Below are 22,144 nucleotides of genomic sequence, written 5' to 3' on the forward strand. Positions count from 1 at the left end.
AGTAACACCACCATTCATGATTCTGGTTCCTTATAGAACTAGGGGATTTTTATTGTTTTCTACAAACATATTGTTTTGTATATGCATTGAGCAAATAAAATTCAGCCTGTGCCTCTATTTTGTAGTTATGATTCAATACACAAGATGCATGATCTGACATTTTACATGGCATTGCTCTGTTTGCCACACTGTTGTATTGTACAATTACTGAATGTTGCTTCTTCTTACTACACACAGCATGGTTTCTTTTGCTTTGTTTATTGAAAGCAAGTAAAATGAAGTATACTACTTATACACTGCAGGCAATGATTTTTTTTTTTTCATTTCATTTTTTAATATTGTTCTCTCAAAAACCCCAAAGAACACAAAACATCTGCGCTAAGATGAAGCACTTCAGACTTCCTTCTCTGGGAGAAGTATGAGAATACAAATAAAATATAATTAATTAATTTGTCCTCTGAAATGTAAATTATTGCATAAATGCTCTGTTGTATTAACAGAGTAGATCTAGAGACATCAAACTGTTTGGTTTCTGCTCTTTTGTGTTGCTACACACAGAGATAATCTCCCAATTTCAGGTAAGAATAGCTGGAAATAAATGGGAAAAGCATCCATTACTGTATTATTGTGGCAAGCTTTATTTAATTTTGTTACATTACCTCTCCAGATGTAGATTCAGAAAATATGTAATTACATAAATGCACATTGTGAACCAGTATGACCATGTGATTACCATTATTAAAGGAGGTGTTGGTACCCTGACATTATTACATGTATGTCTTTTAGTTCTTGTCCTTAGAATGCAGACAATATGCAGGCTTAAAAAACCCAGAATGTATATTTGTTACCTTTGCTCCTCCAAGATTTTATGTAATGTCAGCAATGGCACGAAAGACAGGGAATAAAGGTAAGGAAACTTCCACTACCACCGTATACACAAATGACTGTTAATTTGAGACATGAACAAAACATTTCTTACTGCATGCCAGGTAGATCCTGCAGTGAGCTCAGATTTTTCTAGCAGAACAACATCTTTCAAGCCAGCTTTAGCCAAGTGATAGGCTAGACTCACACCAACACAACCACCTCCGATGATCACTGTGTCTGCCCTGTCTTTCCCTAAGGAAGGAGATGAGGCTTCTTTACTAAAAAAAAGAAAAAATTATAGACAGTTAGAAAAAGTCAATTACACTTATCCCCATTTCTTTTGTTTACAGCTTCAACCATAATACACATGGGTTTCTACTTGGGAGTTTACACACATAGCTTATGACCTAGCCTGTTCACTCATATCCACTTTTAAAGTAAATGTTGTTTGAGCGTCATATAGGCAAACAGCTGTAATAAAAAAGAAAAAACAAAACAAAACCAGAAAACAACAAAAAAGTTTGCTGCCACATGCAACTTTAGATATCATTTATCCAATATACCCTTACATGTAGATCCTATTTCTCAAAAAGAAGCTGATGCATAACATGACAATGTCAAAATCTGACTTTGCCAAAGTACTATAGTATGTGCAACAAATAGGCTTTAAAAATACTTACGTAGTAAGTCCCCTTAATAAATTTCTAAAACCAATGTCAGTAGACTAAGTCAGTATACATGTTCATGAAGAAAAAAGCTGGATACTTGCTTTTATATTCTGTCTATTTTGCCATGTTCACAGATTCACAGAATATTCTGACTTTGGAATGTATGCACAACAAACATCAAGTCCAACTTCTAAGTGAATGGCCCATGCAGAGACTGAATTCACAACCCTGGTGTTACTTGCAACATGCTCTAAACAACTGAGCTATTCCCAGAGTTAGGCATCTCCTACTTTACTTAAGAAAAAACATTATAGAAACAGGTTTTTGTCAATGGCTCACACCAGCTGCTCCACACTGTACTTTCAAAACTACTTGAGTTCAGCGTAAACCAGAACTGCTGTCATAAGCAGCCCTATTCTTCTGCAAGTTAAGTGATCCTCCTCTCTACTGCCTCATCCACAGACAGCCAAGCAGCAAGCTATATGTGGAAATTTATCACAAATTTTTAAGAAGCAATTTTTTTTGATGTGAGACAAGGTAGCACATGTTATTACAGCAGCAGTACAGAGTACCATGAATCAACAGTATCTTTCTCTCCAGTTAATCTATACTCAATTTTATCTCTCCTCCTCGTACACTTTCAACTTCTCTGGCAACAGACTTTCTAATGTATAACTAATCTCCCACGTCTCCCACTCAGAAATAAAGGCTACCAGTTTTATGTCTTATGAATGGAGATCTTATAACATTTTAAATGCAGTTGCAGGCAGAACATGCACCACGCTTGTACAATAAATGGTGGTGAATGAAAAGTAAAATAAGTGGGAGCACAGGACACCACAGCTGTTCTGTATTTGGTGCACCACACACACGCACAGGTTATTTTTTTCTGATTACATATTAATTTTTGCAAGTTAACAGTAAGCTGTTTAGCAGCCAGATGTGCGGCACTTACACCAGCTTCTACTGACTTTTGAGGCACAGGGTAATCAAGGTCAAGCATAAAGATTTTCTTATTGTTCTTTTATGCTGTGGATTTGAAATCTCCTCATGTGCCTTTCAGATTTTTAAAACCTTTTCCCAGGCGCCTGGCAAGAATCCGGGGTTCGCCTTCCCAGTGAACTAAACAGGTCACCCAGATGTTTGTTCGTGCCAGTTAAAACCGGTCATTGTTTGCTTATAGGTATGGCCCAGAAGACAACAGAAGGGACCTTGCTACACCAGGTCAGCCCCGCACCCCGGGCTGGCTCCGGCTTTGGCGCAGCACTGCGAGGCGCAGAGAGGCACCTCAGGCCACAGGTGCCGCAGCCGGAGCTGGCTCCCGTCATCAGCGCCCCTTCTGCGCATCCCGGACAGCAGCGGCACCGTCCCTCTGCCCGCGCCCCCCGCCCGGCCCGCACTCACCGCCCCTGGGCGCCGAGGGGCCCGGGCCGGCGCGGGGGCCGCAGCCGCCGCAGGGCTCCCCGCAGCACCGCGCTCATCCCGCACACGCAGCAGGGATGGAGAGCGCTGGCTCCGCGCCGCTCTCCGCCGCGTCCCGTCCCGTCCCTGCCCCGCCGAGCCCGGCCCTCCCGGACGAGGGCGCCGGACCGCCCCTTGGAGCCGGGGGGGCAGCCGGGGGGGCAGCCGGGGGGGCAGCCGGGGGGGCAGCCGGGGGGGCAGCCGGGGGGGCGCCTCCGCACCTCGGGCCGGGCGGGGCAGCGGGAGGGAGCGGAGCTGCCCCGGCCGAACCAGAGCGCCCCGGGCAGTCAGGGGCCGGGCCGGGCCGGGCCGGGCCGGGCGGGGCGGGGGTACCGCCCGCAGCGCTGCCCACCGCGTCCCGCCTCCTCCTGGGGCTATAAACGAGCGGCCGGAGAGCCCACCGAGCGACCGGCGAGTTGCACCGAGCCGTCGAGGCAGCCAGCGGTCCTGTGCGAGGAAGATGCTGCCGATCAGGAAGACCGCGAAACAGGGCAAAAGGGTAAATCTCCTGTTTCCCTCCCTCGCGCAGGGCCGGTCGCTGCTCCCCCCGTCGCGGTGCCCTCCGCCGGCCGCCGCGGGCGGGCGCTGCCCCGGCTGGCAGGACGGGACGGGACGGTGCGGGGGAGCAGCCCCGCCGTGGGAGCCTGGCAGCGGGCAGGGCTCCGGCAGCGGGCAGGGCTCCGGCAGCGGGCAGGGCTCCCCGCCGCCTCTCCCGCCTCCGCGGGGTCGAGTCCGCGTAGAGCGCGGGAGCCGCTTCTTGACTGGCGCGACCCTCGCCGGTTAACCTCCCTCTAAGGTACTCGGTATCTCCGCAGGTAAGGCGATCTTGTGAAAACGTAAAATAAAGCCATAGTAATTGTACCTGTTCAGCGTCGAGACGTTAAGGACATTTGGGCATCGTTATGAGACAGATAAATTAGCTTGATCTTAACGCAGTCACAGCCCATATAATCTTGGTTTCTCTGAACACATAGAATGGAGCCACCAGAGTACAAAACCATTTAGTGTAACGCTATTTGAAACACAAATCAAGCAGGACTTGCTTTAAAACACACTTTAAAATAGTAACTATTTTAAGGACAGCCTGTCATTGGATGACGTTTCTGTCTCCTGCCTGCTCTGTTTAAAAGGTCCAGATTTCTCACCCCTTGGTTAATATGACTGGTGTTTGTATAATATCAACCCAAACTCCTAGGTATGCATGCCCCATTAGCTACTACTCCCCCATTTAGCTAAAGGAATAAGCAGGAAAAAGTTATCCAGGCACCAGCAGTTCATGCCATTAAGGCAAAGCTATGAACAATATCTAAGTCAAACTCTCTGACATACATCAGAACTGGTATCCTGTGCTGCTGCTTGACAAGGTCAGCAGAATGACATATTCTGTCTTCTACTTAAAGAAGACAGAATTGCCATTAGTAGGGCACATCTTTCTCAGCATGGGTTTTACTCATTTTTATGTGTAGAGCAAAAGAGCAGAAAGAAATGGGAAGAAGTCCATGAGCTCTAGGTTCTACAGGTAGTTTGATTATAAAAGAAGAAGGTATGGGGTATTTGTTCTGCTTTTTATATTTTGGCATGTACCACCTAATTTCAACATCAAGCAGAAATTCCCCCTACAAGCAGTGGAGTTTGCTTTAGGGCTTGAGTTGTGAATAGTTTTTTCAAGATTTCTTTTCTCTCTACTGATGAAAAGGTGGGTTATAGGTTGACCAAGCAGGATTTTCACTTAGAAGTACAGTTGCATGCCTAAAGATGGCAGTGGGAATATCTTCATAGGGGCACTTCCACTCACGCTTTCCATGTATAGTGTATGGACCATGTGGTGCAACTTCATTCATAGTAGCAAAAGTAAAGCAGCAAAAGACGGCTCAAAAAAGCCTTGGATAGCTTTTTACATATACTGTTTTTTGTAATTAAACACATTTTTTTCTCCTACCAGATCACCTGACAGTAGAATATTGATCTGGATTAGACATAAGCGCACAGCAGTAGGTCTCCGAACAAAACAATGTTGATGCTGAATTTTGGTTAGCTGTATGGTGGTTAAATAGGTGGTATTTTTCACAGTATATAAAGTAAAAATGGTGTGAAGAGAAGATAGCAGACCTATAATAAAGGTTATTTCCATTTGAATCCAGCATGAACCTCTCAAACTAACTCAAACTTTTATTAAGTATTTTGTGCTTTGTATTTATCTCTCCTGCCATTAGATACCCTGGTGCTAGACTTAATATCTCACAATATGTTAAGGTGCCATGGTCTATTCAAACATGGCTTATGTTGCTTCTGTGTGCCAAAAATGAAGATTTGTACTTCAAAATGAAACAGAACTGTGAAGAAAAACTGCTATTAAATACTAGAAGTGACTTTTTAGAAGAAAGTTCTCTTGTATTACATTTAAATACATAATATAATAGTAAATATAATACCTATTTATGATGTCATTTTGTGTCTATTACTCAATGCTCAGTTAAAAAATAACTGAAGCTGCCTTTACATTAAAGATTTCATTTATTCTGCATGCCTCTTGTCTGCATATCAAATTTCTGAAGCAGACTTCATCTACAAAAGATTCTTTGGCAGACAGAGGAAGCATGGACTCAAGCAGTGAGCTTTTGCAGGCCCCATTTGAGACATTCTGTTATAAATGAAAGTAGGTTTACTGCAAGCACAATCTTCACAAAACCAACAGACATTTACTCTAAAATTGTTTCTCCCTGATTCTGTGGAAACAAAGATAAAAACTTGCACACTTTGTTGAAGTTTTAAAGTCAATGGGCTCAATATTTTGGCAAGTCCATAGTGGAATCTGATGCAGAGGTTTGCAGGCCAACACTTGGCAAAGCTCTGCACAGCATCGCTGTACAGACCAGTCCTGCCATTTGCTGCAATGCCAGTGCCGCAGCCAAAGTAGGCGACGCTCTCAGCCAGGCTTTGTGGCCTCCAAGGAGCCTCGCCCTGCTGTGCATGGTGCTGAAACTGGCACAGCTGGCACACTGCTCCTTACTGCTGGAAAGGGAAAGGCCTTGCTCTTATTCTGCCTAAACAGCAGTTCTGAGGCATCCTAAGCGTTTGTCTTTGTTGGATATATGGCATGAGAGAATTGTGTTAATGAAAAGGATGCTATCAAGAAAGATAATAACTGAAGTTTGAAGGGTAATTGTAAAAAAAACATGTCCACTCAGCATGAAAATCACACTCAACTCTATGTCCATAAGGCTTTTCTTTTTCCTACTCCCTCAAACTTCTTCTGTTAAAATGAAGAAAACTGTGGATAGAAATTTCAGTCGTACCCTTGGTTAATTCTTATCCTTTATTCACTACATATATATATGTAGTCTTCATTCAACCAATTCGTAATATAGATGGAATTATGGTTGCCATCCAATTGTAGAAATCAATCCTACTCTAATAGTAGGTACTTTTTAGAAGTTTTGAACAAGGCAATGAAGCAATTAAAGGAATAAAAATGCAATGTATTTTAGGACAAGCCAGTATTTTTTCTCATGTTTTTCAGTTTTACAAAAAAGATAATTGCTATTTTCCTTGCATTAGTGTGGAGTTCAAGGGAGAAGCAAGGCTTATCTTACATAGGGTTTTGTAAGGTTTGTAATTTGGCACTCTAAAACATTTCAGGGCTGTGCAAAACCAACAGGATTATTTTTTGTTTTGTAAATCTGGGTAAGCAAACCCAGGCCTGTGAAAAGACTGTCAGAAACTGCAAGTCAGCTTTCCGAGATGTGTCTTGTTTGGTAGGAAACTGTTGCATGCTTACTTTTCTGTGGTGCCTGTTGTGCCATCTGGAGTCACAAGCTGCTTGTGGTAAGGCTCTGTGAAGGTGGCACTGGAAGCTAGAGAGCAGATGAGCTAATAGCGAGATCAGTGGTAGTAGTGTCTTATTTTAGAAAGTTTCTCATGAATTTTACAGAGAATTTGAGATGGTGTGTTACTTTCATAGGAACATCTCTGGACCACTGACTTGCAGTTCTGGAAACAATATCTCTGGAATACAATATAACTAATGAGAAGTTTTACACATAATATATGTGTGCATATTAAAGCCTTATGCTGCAAAAGAGCAGATCTACCATTCTTTAATTAGAATTTTACAAAGGAAATTTATTACTTTTTGTTATTGTGGCAAAAATATTTCTGCTAGCTCACAGATATTTATGTCTGCCTTTCAAATACAGGAAAAAGCCATCAGATTGAAGAACTGTAATTGTTAACCTGCCCTCATGCTTTCTCCAGGGTATTCTAGAACGCTTGGACGCTGGAGAAATTGTGATCGGAGATGGGGGATTTGTCTTTGCTCTTGAAAAGAGGGGATATGTAAAAGCTGGGCCTTGGACTCCTGAAGCAACTGTAGAACATCCCGAAGCAGGTCAGTTTTACTGGGAAATTATATTCCTATAGTGAATGTAAACAATGTAATGGTTGGCTAAGTAATAAATATATAGAGCTCTTAGTAGATTTTTAAATAGAAGTGTTCCTTGACACTGTAGAATTGCATGAAGAACAGCCTAAAACCAGCTCATCTTTCCTGTTTTACCTGCTCTAACACTGGCCAAAATCAGTTTGCTCTGTAAGAATATGAGTAGTGCAAACATCTACTGATACCTCTTCAGAATGGTCTCCCAATCTTCAATAACTTGCATCCCAGGGACTTCTTCATGCAGATGTAGTTATATTTGTGTTTAATAACGTTCAGTGATTTCTTTCTCATGGATTTGTCCAGTCTGTTTTTGCGCTGATCATTTAAAGCTTCTCATTTAAAGTACCTTACGAAAAGGAATTCTGCAGTTAACTATCTGATTTGTTTCGTTGTAGTCATTCATTTATATTTATAATCTAAAATAGTTTTTTTATTAATTCTTTCAAAGACATGGCAGTTTTTAATAAACATTGTAATGGGAGTATTTAATGTTTCTGGCTCCACTGTAAAATGGGGAATGATAAACCTGATAGGAACCTAAAAAAAAACATTTAACAGAGTAACTCTCTTAAAGTGGACAGAGAGAAAATGACAAACTATTTTATGCCTTCCAGTGTAAAGACTGTAGTGTTAATCATAAATAGCGCAGAAGCGGATGGTATTATCTATTTATGCATGCTTCGTTACAAGATAGCATTTGCCTTAATAATATGATGTGCGCTTAATCCCACAAGTCAATTCAGAATATCCTGGGGAAAAAATTTCTTTCTTCTAAGAAAGAAATTTCTTTCTTCTGTTTTCTATTCCAAGTTAGTTTTTTTCTGCTATACAGGAGAAGAAGGAAGAGGAGTAGAAGGAGAAATAACTTAGTTCTCTCTGCTACATCACTTTGTACGATTCACCTATTTATTCAGCCTAATATTTCTCAGCCTTCAAATGTCACTCATGTGTCACTTAGCATCTCTAATTTAGGGTTATGGGCAGCTTTTGATAATGCAGACCTCCAATAAAGGTTTAAGGATGGATGACCTAATTTGCTGACTCTCATCTCCCAAAGAGACATTCTATCATCTCTCTATTTCTCTCCATGTCTACCTCTGTCTGGCCCTGCATGTTCCATTTTACAGCTCATAGCACTTGTTCCATGCTCATCCTTTCCCCTTGGCTTGGTATTTTTGCACCTCAAAAGCCCTCCCCACCCTGCACATGTCTTTTATAGGCTATTTATAAATCCACCCTTCAGGGCAAATCTGCTAATTTCCTTTTGTGCAGTGGGGCTTCTTTCCCTCCATGCTTTTGCTCCTGCTTGCTCAAGGGTCATGTTACTTCTAAAGCAGATGTAATAGAACACAAGGAGCAACTGGCAGAGACAGTGGGTGTAAAAACCATACAGCTACCAGAGCTTCTTGTCCTTATAAGGAAAGGAAAAGGAAGGAAGTTCTGAGAAGGCAGGAAGGAATTAAAAAAAAAAAAAGAGTTCAAGGCCATTAACTGTATTAGAGAACAGGGGATTTGCCAGACTGGTAATTGTAGAAATTAGGAGATCTATATTTTTCTTCTGAGACAGATTAGGGATTGCTCTGTGCTGAGCCGTAGGCATGGGTGCTTATTGCTCCTATCTCCTCACAGCTTGTGTCTGCGTCTTTTATGTAATGTCCAACTCATGATGGATTTAAATGAAAAATTGGCGTTACACATCTGACTCCTAAAATGCATCAAATTATTAATAATGTTTTAGCCTCATGTGTGACTTTTATTCCCATTTCTCAAATGCTGGAGGAAGCGTGCTGGAAGTTGCACAAGTAAACTACAGAGTGGTTTGGGTTTTTGATATTGCACAGTGCTGTGGGTTTTATACGAACAACAGTGTATTCTACTGGTAAAGCCTATTTGCTTGAGGTTGAATGAGATTCAGGCTGATATAACTATCAGCCTTATTAATAACTATAGCATTATTGTTTCCCCCAAAGTGTATCCCATGTCTCCTATTCACAACCTGGTATTTTGGGGTATGAAGTTCCTTAATCACATGTGTTAGATTTCATTTTCCTACTTATGTCACCATCCATATTCACAAAACCCAGGCCTTCTTCTAGGAATGGTCTACCTTTGAAATGTCATAGAGCATTTGTGAAAATATTTGTAGATTTTTTTTTTCTTTTCTTATTTCCTGACCAGTTTTCATCAATGCTTCCTCATTCAGGAAGATGAAAAAAAAAACACTAGAAACACAGAGTCCTTTTATTTGGGATCAGTGGCCTATTGTTATGACGTAGGAAAAAGAATACTCCCAGCACTACAACTTTTTTGTCCCTTCATAAAGATGTGAAAGTGAAATTTGATTCCAGACATTCAGGCAGATTCCAAAAACTTTTTGAACAGTACCTCTGCTGCAACCTATGTTCCTGGAAAGATTTTTGTGACTGCTGGAGAAGCACTATGTTAAATCACCTGTGTAGTAAAAAAATAAGCACTTGGAAGTTATCCAAGGCAGCAATTAGAAATAAAATACTGTACCAGTAGAGACAAGCAAGGGACACTACAGTGATCCTTCATTGAAAGCAGACATGCTTGCATGTATGCACATTAAATCTAGCAACACAAAATGCTCTTTGAGCTTCTCTGCTGCAGAAAGCTACGTTTGTTGCAGAATACAGGAGTAATTTTATTCTCGCGACAAACGTGCATATTTTTTTAGTGACACAAACTGGGTCTGTAGACAATGAGTTGTGATAAACTAGGACTTCAGGAAAACCTTTCTAAACATCTGCCATAGCAATTGCAGTGTTCTTGTGTGTCTAGGTAATAAGTATCTTGTGTACAGTAAGTAAGGAACTCCTGTATTTGCTACAAGCTATTAAGCATTTAACTCTGTTTTACATGATCAGTAGCATTCTAGTAATTATTGTAACTATTATTCTGTGGGTATATATAAAAAATCAATTAACAGTTCCTGTTCTGTTGCGGCAATTGAAATATACTGCTTACAGCCAGAAAGGCATGACTACCATTACAGAGCCTTTTCCCAAAGTCCTAATGTAGGAAATTTGTCTATTCAAAGTAATGGTAACCTTTCCTTTAAAAGGATTGTTGTTGATGTAGTAAAATCATCATATGGAGACATAATGATGATTGTGAGTAATTTGTGCTGTGAGTCACTTTTCTGGAGCAACAAATCTTCTTTTAAGTAAGGATGTATTTAGCAAGATAGAGCTTTGGTTTTGGCTGACTATACTCTTTTAAAATTTTGCTAGGGGAGAAAACTGAAAAATGTAGAATAGAGGAGGCAATGAAACACTGTAATCTTCCATATAATTATCATGTCCCTTAATTTGTTGCTATGATCCTTTCTTCTGTTTTTTTCTTCGTAATATGTAAGCTAAGAGAAGATGGCTTTTTCATTTGAAGAGCCTTTTGTCTGGTGTTCCTTGTTATGCTTTCATATTATTTTGTCAGACATCAGTTATCCCTTCCTAAATCACTATACAAAAGCTCTATCAAACCCTGCATCTGGGAGATCTGAAGGACTGCAGAAAATAGAGGATTGTCAAGGTGGCAGGCAAAACTGAATCTGCAGCTAAACTATATAGAAATCTTCAGTCATTCTTAACAGTAAAGAATGAAGAAGAAAATTTTCTACCCAATGTTTTGATGGTGAGAAGAAAGAAATTCTATGCAGACTCAAGTACTGCTTCTAATTTCTCATAATTGGTCTTCTAGCAAACACAATGTCACTTATTTTGCAATAACATTACATCAACAAACACTGGATTTGGGGATAACACACTAATAACCTTGTCTCTTAATTTGCAGTTCGTCAGCTTCACCGAGAATTCCTCAGAGCTGGATCCAATGTTCTGCAGACCTTCACCTTTTATGCCAGTGAGGACAAACTAGAGAACAGGGGCAATTATGTAGCTGAGAAAATAAGTGTGAGTAAACCAGTTTTGGAGATACAAAATAAGTTGATCAATTTCAAAAGGTTTAGCAAAGGTATTATCAAGTTTGTCCTAACATTTTGGCTATATTTGAGGACCAGAGAATGAGATTATGGAGTTTGAAATAGCAAAAAAACAAAGTGAAGTGACAAAAACCCCAAACCAAAACAAAAATCAAACACAAAATTGGGAAAGGATGAAGAGGGGAAGGAGAATGCCCGCATTGTATTTTTCTCTATTTTTATCTGAGGAGATCGGTTTATGGAGTTTAGGTACAAAGATCATAGAGAGTACTAAATGCACAGAGAGCAAAACTAATGAGAAAATGGAGAGGTCTTAGAATCCAGAGAAATTACTGAACTGTAAAAATGGTGAAGAATCTTAGAGAATAATGAACAGCTAATGACAACAAAATGTTTTTAGAACCACATCTTCATTAAGTAGCAACTAAAGTAATCCAGGCTATACACTGTATTCAATATTCCCCTCCTCTTGTGTGAAGGTACTCAATATTCCCCTCCTCTTGTGTGAAGGTAATTTTTACATCAGCAGAAGTACCCTGTCAGTGTCTTCTTACCCCCTACACAGAAGAACTGTAGGATTCTGTGTGTGTTTACTAGACACAGGCTCAAGGCCTAGTGGAATTCCTGGCCAAACATTTCTATATAATACCTTTGATACTAGAATGTTTGGCATTGAATGGTTTCTCCGATCCTGTTCCTTTGGTCCTACTGTACATTCTGTCTTCTGCAAACTAGAGAAAATTCTCCAGGGCTCAGGGAGGAAGGAATAGCTGTATCTGTGAAGATATCCTCAGTCAGAAATTAGAACAATCTGGACACTAGGGAAACACTTGAGGCTTAATTGTGTTCATCCCAAAATGTCATATGACCAAATTTATCTGAAATGCTGGACCTTTTACAACACTGAAATGTCTGAAGTGGTAGTCCCAGAAACACAGTAACCGTGGAACAAGCCAGTGCTTCAATTCTTGCTGACGTGCAAAATTATAGAGGCTGGAGAGCACCTGGTATTTGGATAGCATTACATCAAACATATCAAAATTTATTTCCTGTCAGTTCTAGAATCAGGTTGCTCCAGGATTTAACTAATTTATGGTTCCACCTCACAGAATTCCCAAAGATGTAGCCATGCACAAATGCAAATGGAAGACAATCTGTCAGCAGCCACTTTAAAAATCAGCTGGGTTTTTGAGGCAGCCATGTAAAACTTCAGCAGAGAGAAGCTTATGGACTTAGAGACTTCTAAATAGTCTGTGGACTGCAGAGAACCTGCTGTAATCAATACTTTTCAAATACCACAAATAATGATTCTTTTTCCCAGATTTTTTTACTCAGTTTAACCTCTTTTTGAAAAGCTGTTCTGGTCACCCCAATTTAGATATAGAAGGAATATGACTTCCAGTCTTGGTGATAAATTAGCAATATTTTTCCCTTTCTTTAAGTTGGCAAGTTTAATATCACATAATTAATGCTTTCTTTCAAAAAATGTCTTAAATAACCCTGTGTGAATATTATATCATGGGTGGGAGGTTAATTATCAGAACAGTAAAATATATTTTAAAAAAGAAAAGTTAAAATTTTCATATATCTTGTTTTCCATTCAAAATTTCAGAATGAAAACATATGCTTAGGTGTAACTAACTCATTTTGTGAGAAGCAAAGAAAATTCCACTTCACACCAAATATTTTGTTTTTATAGCTATTTGTGTAAGATCTATTAAAGGTAATGTATTTTGTAGTATTTGACAATATGATAACTTAGAGGAGGCAAGAAATTATTTTTCTAATGTTTGTTGCTGTTTAAAAGAATATCTCCCTAATCAAGATTACTCTCAAAATCCATTTGATTTTACTTACATTTAGTTTAAATTTACCAAAAATATGAAAAAGCCATTATGACATCTCACTATTTTTGTCCTTCTAGGGTTCTGCATACCTCTGGTAAGATAAAACTAACAGATTCTTTGTTCACACAGTGCCACAAAGTGAATGAAGCTGCTTGTGACATTGCAAGAGAAGTGGCTAATGAAGGTGATGCTTTAGTGGCTGGAGGAGTCAGTCAAACACCGTCTTACTTAAGCTGCAAGGATAAAACAGAGGTTAAAGCAGCCTTTCAAAAGCAACTGGAAGTCTTTATGAAGAAGAATGTGGACTTCTTAATTGCAGAGGTAAATCTGTAAAAATAAGTATGTGCCTTCGACTGGCACAGTGTTAACTTTTAAGAGTCTAGCCTATTTAGGAAGTATCCCAACATGTTTCTACCTCCTTCAAGATTTTCTGCTGTGCTTTTATCTCAGTAGTATCCGATATTTTTTTGTAAATGCCCACCAACGTCTGCAGGTGTTCTAGAATAGGATCTTTGAACCTCATTCCTACCTAAGCCAAGTAAAATTCTGTACAAATACAAAGACAAAATGTTGCTGGGATCTGGACTAATCCCTATTTCTTCAAGTACGTGGAAAGCAACCTAAGACAACTTTTCTAGTTGACTATAGGTCTTGGGTTAATCCTTGATTAATCTCCCCTGTGGGCATTCTTGTTCTGAAACAAAAGTAACATTATTTTTAATTTATTTTTACTCACTTTTAAAAGTCCTTTTATAACTGTGTGGCCAGTAAACTCAATTGAATTATGTTAGTATAAATCAGAAAATTATCAAATCATTGTATTGATGGTTAATTTGGGGTCTGGATAGGAATTTTTATATTTCTTTGCTGAGAAACAAAATCACCTAGTTTTAATTTTTTTCAGTATTTTGAGCATGTTGAAGAGGCTGTCTGGGCAGTTGAAGTTCTAAAAGAATCTGGAAAGCCAGTTGCAGCTACGATGTGCATTGGTCCAGAAGGAGACATGCATGGAGTGTCCCCTGGACAATGTGCTGTCCAGCTGGTCAAGGCTGGTAAGAATTTGTTTTAATGTGCCCTTTGAAAATATGGAAAAAGTTCCTAATTATTTAAATAAATAGAGGTGTATGCCAAGTAGGTAGCTTCCCAGTTGTATCTGATAGGAGTTATGACTCTGTAGAATTCTTTATGTGTACTTTACTAGAACATATGGAAATACAGCTATGAAATACTTGATTATCTCTATGAAATGGGTAAGAGCAGTAGCCATAGAAAACTGATACTGAATACAGCAAAATCCTAAACCTGCTCAAATTTCATTGCAGACCCATCCCCAAATTCTAGAATCACAAGCACAAAGCTGCTTTTGATTCTCTGCTCTTGTTTTTGCACACAGCTCAAGATGAGAAAATTAAGAGAATGACAAAATTAATAATATTGTCTATGAAAGGCTGTTTTCTGTGGAACAAGGGGAAGGGCAGAAGAAATTAATCAGGGGCATGATGGATGAAGATACACAAGTTTACATATCTATCCCAAAGTACTCTTTTCCTTTCAAATTATAGTTGAAATCCAAAGGTAGAACTTGTGTTACAAACCTGCCATGTGTTTCCATACGTGGCTCTACATAATCAGACTTTACTGATTAAACACTGTAGGAGGGTAGAAGAAAAAACATCTGTAGAACATGTGATTAATCATTAGAAAGGTAAAGTGGAGTGTAGCTGAGATGTAAATGGCATGATCAACCTCAGGAGAGTTGTGCCTGGCTGTAGCACAGCTGCCTTGTTTCCATAGCACTGGTGTGAAGGTGGACAGCACTGCTTCTAGAGTGCTGTGGAACTTTCATCTCCCACTTTCTGGGGAGCTGTGACTTGAAGTTACTTTCCTCCTCCTAGGTGCTTCTATAGTTGGAGTCAACTGCCATTTTGATCCAGAAACTTGCATCGAAACTGTGAGGCTGATGAAAGAGGGCCTGCAGGCTGCTAAACTGAAAGCCCACCTGATGTGCCAGCCACTTGCTTTCCATACTCCTGATTGTGGAAAGCAGGGATTTATTGATCTTCCAGAATTTCCCTTTGGTAAGACAAGGGTATATTTTTTGTTGGTGGTGTTGCTTTATTGGCTGTTCCTGGCTTTTATTGCTTCCAGCTTTTAGTACAGCTGAAGCTGCAAGGTGTTCTTTTATTCAATATGATGAGTCCTAGTTATCCTGTCTGGCAGATCCTAGTTATCCTAGTCCTGGCATTTTCCACACAGATCAATAAAAATAATACTGGCGTAAAGATCATCCACATAGGGAGAACACTTCAGTAGTATCACAGCATGTAACTCAATGTATAATTATGATGAGACGAGTTAAAATGCCACAATCTAAATTAATTTTAAAAATATTCTTCCTCGTGCTATAGAACCCTGTTCAGGACTGCTATAACCAGTCCAAAAGGCAGCAGCAAATGTAGTAAAAAAGCCTCATTTTTCTGGGTTGTGATATGTATTCCACAAGTCCTACATTTACTTGTGTAAGAGTTTAATGTACAATGCAGTACAATTGATATAGGAGCATTATTAGTGCACTCATAATATTTAAATCTTGTATGTGTGACTGTTTAATGTACATGACATTAGAGAGACACCAGAAAGGGGACTTTAGTATTGCTAACAAATTAGCAGTTTGGAGTAGAAAACTCCATGTATGCTCAGGAGAAACTCTACAAAAACTGGGAGAGTTAGCCATTTAATATTTATATAAGGCTTGTGTATTTAGGGCTTATTTTCATGTGAGTATTTTGTCCTATAACATAAGGGCAAAATCAGCTTAAACATTTTAAGGCTGATTAGAAAATTCTTTCATTTTCAGATAACATACACCCTTCTTTTCAAGATCAAAGTGAATGGTCCCAAAACGTTCACAATTTGAATTTGCAGCAAAAAACTCTGAGAAGTAGATGTGATTTTCAGGAAGTTCATTGTTCTTCTTTAAATTCCTCTCTTTATATAAATGAAGGAAAGAGAATAAACCATAAACCTGGGGCATTCATTAAATGGTAATAACATGTCTGAGTCCTGAAAATATCTAAGATGTTTAAAAGTGTTAGGAACTCATTTATGCTATTCATTCCTTCATATAGTTCCTCTGATTGCAGGCAGGGAAAAAAAAGTCAAACAGATGCAGTAAGCAATCAAGTGAATGGAAGGATTCACTCTGGTTTGTTATGGTTCTTGGCTTGTGTGCTATAAGCAATCTGTATGACATCTCCGCATTTAGAATTTCCATGAATAATTAGTTGGTGAAGACCTGCTCTGTGAGTGTTTTCAAAACCCTGAAGTAGTAATTGATTGCTTAACAGCAGATAATCTCTTCAGTAAATCATTTTTAAACTGACCAAATTACCTGATTTTCATGAAGGCAATAACAGGGATATTTAGATATCTGAAGAGTACATATACTCTCTATAGGGCAACAAGATCTTAGTTTCTAGGGAAGCATTAGTTTGTCAATATGTTGTATTGACAAACTCCAGCAATTAGATGCCAGAAAGATTTATTTTTCTGTAGATCTGTTTCCATTTTTCTATATTTTCTCTTGTGTTTTATTGCAATTTCTCTGAAATGTCACCAGTTAAATAAGGACAATGTTTTAGAAAGAAATGACCTGGTCACTGAAAGCATACCCAATTATCTCAAGGGTAGATATATTGAGGGGGCAAATCAAGGAGCATGTTACAGTTTTTCTTAATCAAGAACTGTTAAGTTAGAGATATTTAATTCTGAATAAAGCCAAGAAAAGTATTGCATTGACAGACATGGAAAAAAATAAATAAAATGTTAGTCAGTTTTGGGAAGGAATCTCTCCACTTTAAAGACAAGGATGTTGTGTGGCACACTATCAAATGCTTTGTGGAAGTCCAGGAAGGTGACATTCATCACTCTGCTCTACCAATGCTGTAACCCCATCACAGGAGGCCACCAAATTTGTAGGCACGGTTTGCCCTCAGTGAAGTCATGTTGGCTGCCACCAATCACATCCTCATTTTCCATGTGCCTTAGTACAGGTTTCAGACGATTTGATCTAAGGTTTTTCTGGGCATTGTAAGACTGACTGGTCTCTCTTTCTCTGGCATTTCCTTTTCTGCCTTTTTAAAAGTGTGGGTTATGTTTCCCTTTCTCCAGTCACTAGGAACTTCACTGGACTGTCACAAGTTTTCAAGTATGATGGACTGTGGCTTAGCCACTTCAGCTGCCATCAAATCAATGCATCTCATCAGGTCACATGGATTGTGACAGGGTGATGGAGATGACAGGGAAACAACCTACACCGTTCCCCTGATGCTTAGTTGCTTATACAGGTGTATGTTGAGTGCACAATGATGCATTCATACTGTAGATCATTTGTATAAATTTTGCATTAGCCTTTAAATAATATATGAAAGAAGAAGAAATAATGCATTTGTGCTTCTGATGCTTTCTATCACATCTGCAGCACTGTACAAAAGCTTGTTTTTATTTGAACAGCTTTCTAAAATGCTTAATCAAAGTTTTCCAGGCCACATTAGTCCATCTACTTTTCCTTTGTCTCATCTTTCCCTCTGAGAGCAGTAATTTTCTTTATAAGAATCTTTAGTTGTCTCCCTTCTGCTTTTTTAATTGTAAACCTGATTCTTAACTACAAAGTGGACTTAGGCTATATCTGCTTTGTATCAACTTCTTGCATGTTAGACATTTTTGGGACAGGACATTGGGACATTCTTCAATCCTGCTCTCCTTTGTTGCTGGAGCCTTACTACCTCAACCACAGCTTCTCTGCCCAGCAATGTTCAGTGCACAGACATGATGCTGCACTTAACTGATAACCATGCTGGTTCACATCCTGCAGATGTGCATATCCATTAAGAAGTGGGAGGACTTTTGTCTTTTTATTTCGTATTTTCATTTCTTAAAGTTTCTTCTTGAGTCCCCATTCTTTTCTTTCCAGTTATGCCACTCTTGTGCCTCCAGCTCCTTGAGGTGTGCTTTTCACTTTTTACTCCTTATTTCCACAAGTCTACTCTCTCACATCTCGTTATTCCACCACAATGCTCAACAAAACTTGCAACAGAGATGGCATTCTAACTTACCTGCACACAGAGCTTTCCACAAGGAATGAGGTGTTTTGAGGCAGCAAGCTGCTCATGACTGGGATTATACCTAAGGGTTGGTCTAAGAAATAGCTAAGATCCCAGCTGAAACAACTGGCTGCCAATATCAGATTGTGGGAAAAAGTACAATAAAGCATTTCTGAGGAATAATTACCAGGATTATTCCTGTGCCAGTAGGCTGATACCTTCTCCTTTCACAGATCAGTGTGTGGAAATCAGTTTTCCCAGGTATTGATTGTTTATTAGGAAATGTAGCCATAACATTGAAAGTATTCCAATTCTTCACCTAAGAACTCTGCAGAATGGGAAACATGATCCACCTCAGAAGATACTAGGTGCTGTTTTGGCAGGCCAAACATGCTTACAAGCACTGGTCAGTGGAGCACTGCAGAAAAAGCTAGCCTTCTAAAAGTTTCAATCTCCGATTCTAGGTCAGACAGTTCAAACACATACATCTACAACTACAACCACTTTTGCAAACAGAGTGCAAGTGTTTCAACAGCATGATTTCTTACCAAAACAATGGATAAAAATTGAATGGACTATGATGGAAACTTAAGATCTTAATGTCTTTGCAGGTCTGGAGCCAAGAATTGCCACCAGATGGGACATTCAAAAATATGCAAGAAAGGCGTATGACTTAGGAATTCGTTTCATTGGAGGCTGCTGTGGATTTGAGCCATACCACATCCGAGCAATAGCTGAGGAGTTGGCTCCTGAAAGAGGATTTTTGCCAGAAGCTTCTGAAAAACATGGTAGCTGGGGTGATAACCTGAGCATGCATACTAAACCCTGGGTGAGAGCAAGGTATGTATATCTGACCTGGAAACTAGCACACCTTTTGCAAAGGCTTACATTGCTCCACAGAGCACACTGGCTTAGCTGATATGGGCATCTAAATATCACTGTAAAAATTTTATAGTTAGAACTATATGTTTTATGTTTAATCTCCAAGAATTAAAGCTGACCTAAGAGCAGGGACAGGGTTGAAGGAGAAGTAGAGGAGATCCTGTGAATGTAATTAATGACAATTAAAAGGAGAAAATTGTATGTCAACTCCTAATGGTGGCTTGCTTACAGTATTCCTTTCAACGACTGAAAGATACTTTTAAAGTATGTAGCATTTAATTGCATATTTTCATTCATACTTCTATATATAAATATAATGTCCATCTTTACAAGTTAGATGACCCTTTGCAATTGTATTCTAAGTCACATTTCCTTCAATATATTATGAGGTACCCCTGAGTTTCTTTTTCCTTATTTAGGGCAAGAAAAGAATACTGGGAGAATCTGAAGCCTGCTTCTGGCAGGCCATATTGTCCTTGCATGTCAAAGCCAGATGGCTGGGGAGTGACCAGAGGAGCCAAGGAGCTGATGCAACAGAAAGAAGCAACAACTGAACAACAGCTGAAGGAGCTCTTCCAGAAAAAGAAGTTCTAATCCACTGCAGTTACATAAATCTTAAAATGATTTATCTGCAGACCATCTCATGCTTCAGAAGAAAATCTGTGAAGATGAGTACTGTGTTGATTTATCAGTTAAAATGTAATGAAAGAGACAAAATGCAGAAAAAATGTGATTACATAGGTCTAACTTTGATAATGAAATCCTTCTCTGGACAAATAGTTTAGAGAATACGCAGTAAAAAGTAATTTTGGATTCTCATAACAATTGAGCTTCTGTTAGCTGAGTGCCATTAATTGGGTAGATAGAGAAATACCTGCAAAGTCATACTCACCTGTGAAGAAAGAAAAAGCCATCTATAAATACAGTGTCAACGGACTTCGATTCCCAAGTCTTTTTTCAGTTTGGTTTTATAGGAGCTTCCTCAGACCTCAAGATTTGTTGAGAACTAGTGCAGGAACACACAAACTGCCAATTATTTGTGGTCACCTTTCTTGGTTTCAACAGAACAAAAGTAAACTAAAAAATATATCTTATAATTGTTATCAAAACCTAAGGAAAATTAGATCTTGCAGGAATTTCTTATATGCAGAGAGCTTTTAGAAGAGAAAAATGGCAGGTAGACAAAACTCAGTTTTTGTCTTAAGGTACCATGTACACAAGATTTACTCTTCTGGGGATTAAAAGGCTTAAGAAATTACTCTGCAATCTGAAGAAATGTCAAATAAATTAAAAATAATATAATGAAATACTATTGTATTATCTTCACACCTTAAACTGTAAAACCGCAAGAGCTATATTGTATCTCCAGTAAAAAACTAATTTTCAAATGATACAGCTTATTTCTGGAAATCTTGCTTTAATTACTTGGTTATCATAAAACAGTAGGTTTCTAAGATATAACTCCCATTTAAAAGAGCAGTACACGTGTTTCGGGTTTTTTTTTGGGGGGGGGGGTTTGATTCACTCTGCAATCTTAGTTTTAACAAATGAAAAACTCTGTTAGGAAATAGATCAATCCATTCAAGTTTAGAAAACCCATGGAATTTGTACACTGATTTGTTTTCAAACAAGATAAGGTTTTCATTGGAAGGGTACCACTATATTTAGAACATGTAAAGCCCATATTTCCATAATTCATCGTTGTAAGTACCACCCAACTTCAATTTCTGTTTAGAATGAATTTTCACCCATCCTACATGAAGGCAACTACCTTTATGAAAATCTCATTCTCACAGTCAGCGTTGAAAGATGTAGTTAGACTACTTTTCATGTATAAGCTTATTTCCTTGTTTCTATATAAGCTTATTTCCTTGTTTCTATCCATCCTGACATTCTGCAGTTCAGGAAACACTTACATAGACAGCACTTCAGTGAGAAACTTAATGCATCCTTTTCAGACTGTTATTGGCAGACAGGTTTAAGCCTGCCTTCCCCAGGCTTAAAACATATTAAAACACTTACTAGTTAGAAATTTGGCCTGAAAGACAAAAGCAGACTGTCATGGTTTGACCCGGAAACAGGATTTCTGGGATGCTGTGGATGGGGCCAATGAGTGCTAAGATTTGAAGATTGCCATCTGGCCCAACCACTGGGCATTGGATCCACCTCTGAGAACACAGGGTAAAAGCAGGGCTCTCCCCTGGCAGTTTCTCTTTGGGTTTCCGGCGGGAAGGAGTTGGGTCTCTCCCCCGGCCCAGTTGCTGGCTGGGCGGGGGCAGGGGAAAAGCCATGCGGCCCGGCCCGGGAGAGGTAGGCCTGGCCCCCCCAAGGGTGGAAGGAAGAAGTAAAGAAATGCCGGGAAGCAATGGGCAGCCTATTCCCCCCCCTTGGAGACAGACAGAGAGAGAGAGTGCAGCCTGTGTTTGTGGCTGTTACCTTGAAATTTAGTAAACATGTGCTGGCAGCAGGCAGCCCGGCTGAGGAGATGGGGGGGGGGGGTGCAGCCAGGAGTCCAGCCGCTTGGAGGAGTTTTTAACCCTTCTTGGACAATGAAAACCTTACAGAACATTAACCCTTCCTAGACGAGGGATAAGAGTGGAGGAGGACGAAGGGAATGAGCGAGTGATGAAGGTCTGGACCAGAGAGAGAGTGAGAGATGTTGAAAGAATGGAGAAGATGGAGTGGCATTTTATGCTGGACTCTTTGGTGTAGCCATGGACAGAGCCATGTTTCCGTGTGATACAGAGACTGAGTCCAGGGGGAGAAATGTCCCAGAGCCAAAGAAGATTCAGTGTGGGTACCCCTCGGACCCAGGAGGTATATAAAATATGGGGGGGGACAGATGTCCCAAAGGTGAGATACTGTGCTTTTCTGGAACTGGACAAAGCATCCTTAAAAAGACAACCCTGGAAGCAGCC

General features: G+C 39.6%; 2 protein-coding genes across 2 annotated transcripts in view; one reads left to right on the plus strand and one right to left on the minus strand.

Annotated features, from left to right (window-relative positions):
- DMGDH (dimethylglycine dehydrogenase) overlaps positions 1-3,066 on the minus strand; it is a 39,671-nt gene extending 36,605 nt beyond the window's left edge. Inside the window, exons 1-2 of the mRNA XM_059492621.1 lie at positions 2,940-3,066; positions 980-1,145 (exon numbers count right to left, since the gene is read on the minus strand). Coding sequence (XP_059348604.1) covers positions 980-1,145; positions 2,940-3,016 — 243 coding nt within the window. The 5' untranslated portion in view covers positions 3,017-3,066. The remainder of the gene's footprint in view (positions 1-979; positions 1,146-2,939) is intronic.
- A 331-nt stretch (positions 3,067-3,397) lies between these two features.
- LOC132086810 (betaine--homocysteine S-methyltransferase 1) lies at positions 3,398-20,617 on the plus strand. The gene is made up of 8 exons (XM_059492724.1): positions 3,398-3,495; positions 7,251-7,383; positions 11,248-11,366; positions 13,372-13,563; positions 14,147-14,294; positions 15,138-15,320; positions 18,956-19,184; positions 19,646-20,617. Exons 1-8 carry the CDS (start codon positions 3,457-3,459, stop codon positions 19,818-19,820), a joined length of 1,218 nt encoding a protein of 405 aa, XP_059348707.1. The 5' UTR covers positions 3,398-3,456; the 3' UTR covers positions 19,821-20,617.
- The last annotated feature ends 1,527 nt before the right edge of the window (positions 20,618-22,144 follow it).

The sequence above is a fragment of the Ammospiza nelsoni genome, chromosome Z (genome assembly GCF_027579445.1).
Source record: "Ammospiza nelsoni isolate bAmmNel1 chromosome Z, bAmmNel1.pri, whole genome shotgun sequence".
NCBI lineage: Eukaryota > Metazoa > Chordata > Aves > Passeriformes > Passerellidae > Ammospiza > Ammospiza nelsoni.

Bases quoted from the DNA above. Each gene is read 5' to 3' on its own strand.
- LOC132086810 (XM_059492724.1), top strand. From the start codon at position 3,457: ATGCTGCCGATCAGGAAGACCGCGAAACAGGGCAAAAGG. The intron at 7,384-11,247 runs GTCAGTTTTACT...CTTAATTTGCAG, and splicing joins TGTAGAACATCCCGAAGCAG to TTCGTCAGCTTCACCGAGAA. The intron at 14,295-15,137 runs GTAAGAATTTGT...TCCTCCTCCTAG, and splicing joins TGTCCAGCTGGTCAAGGCTG to GTGCTTCTATAGTTGGAGTC.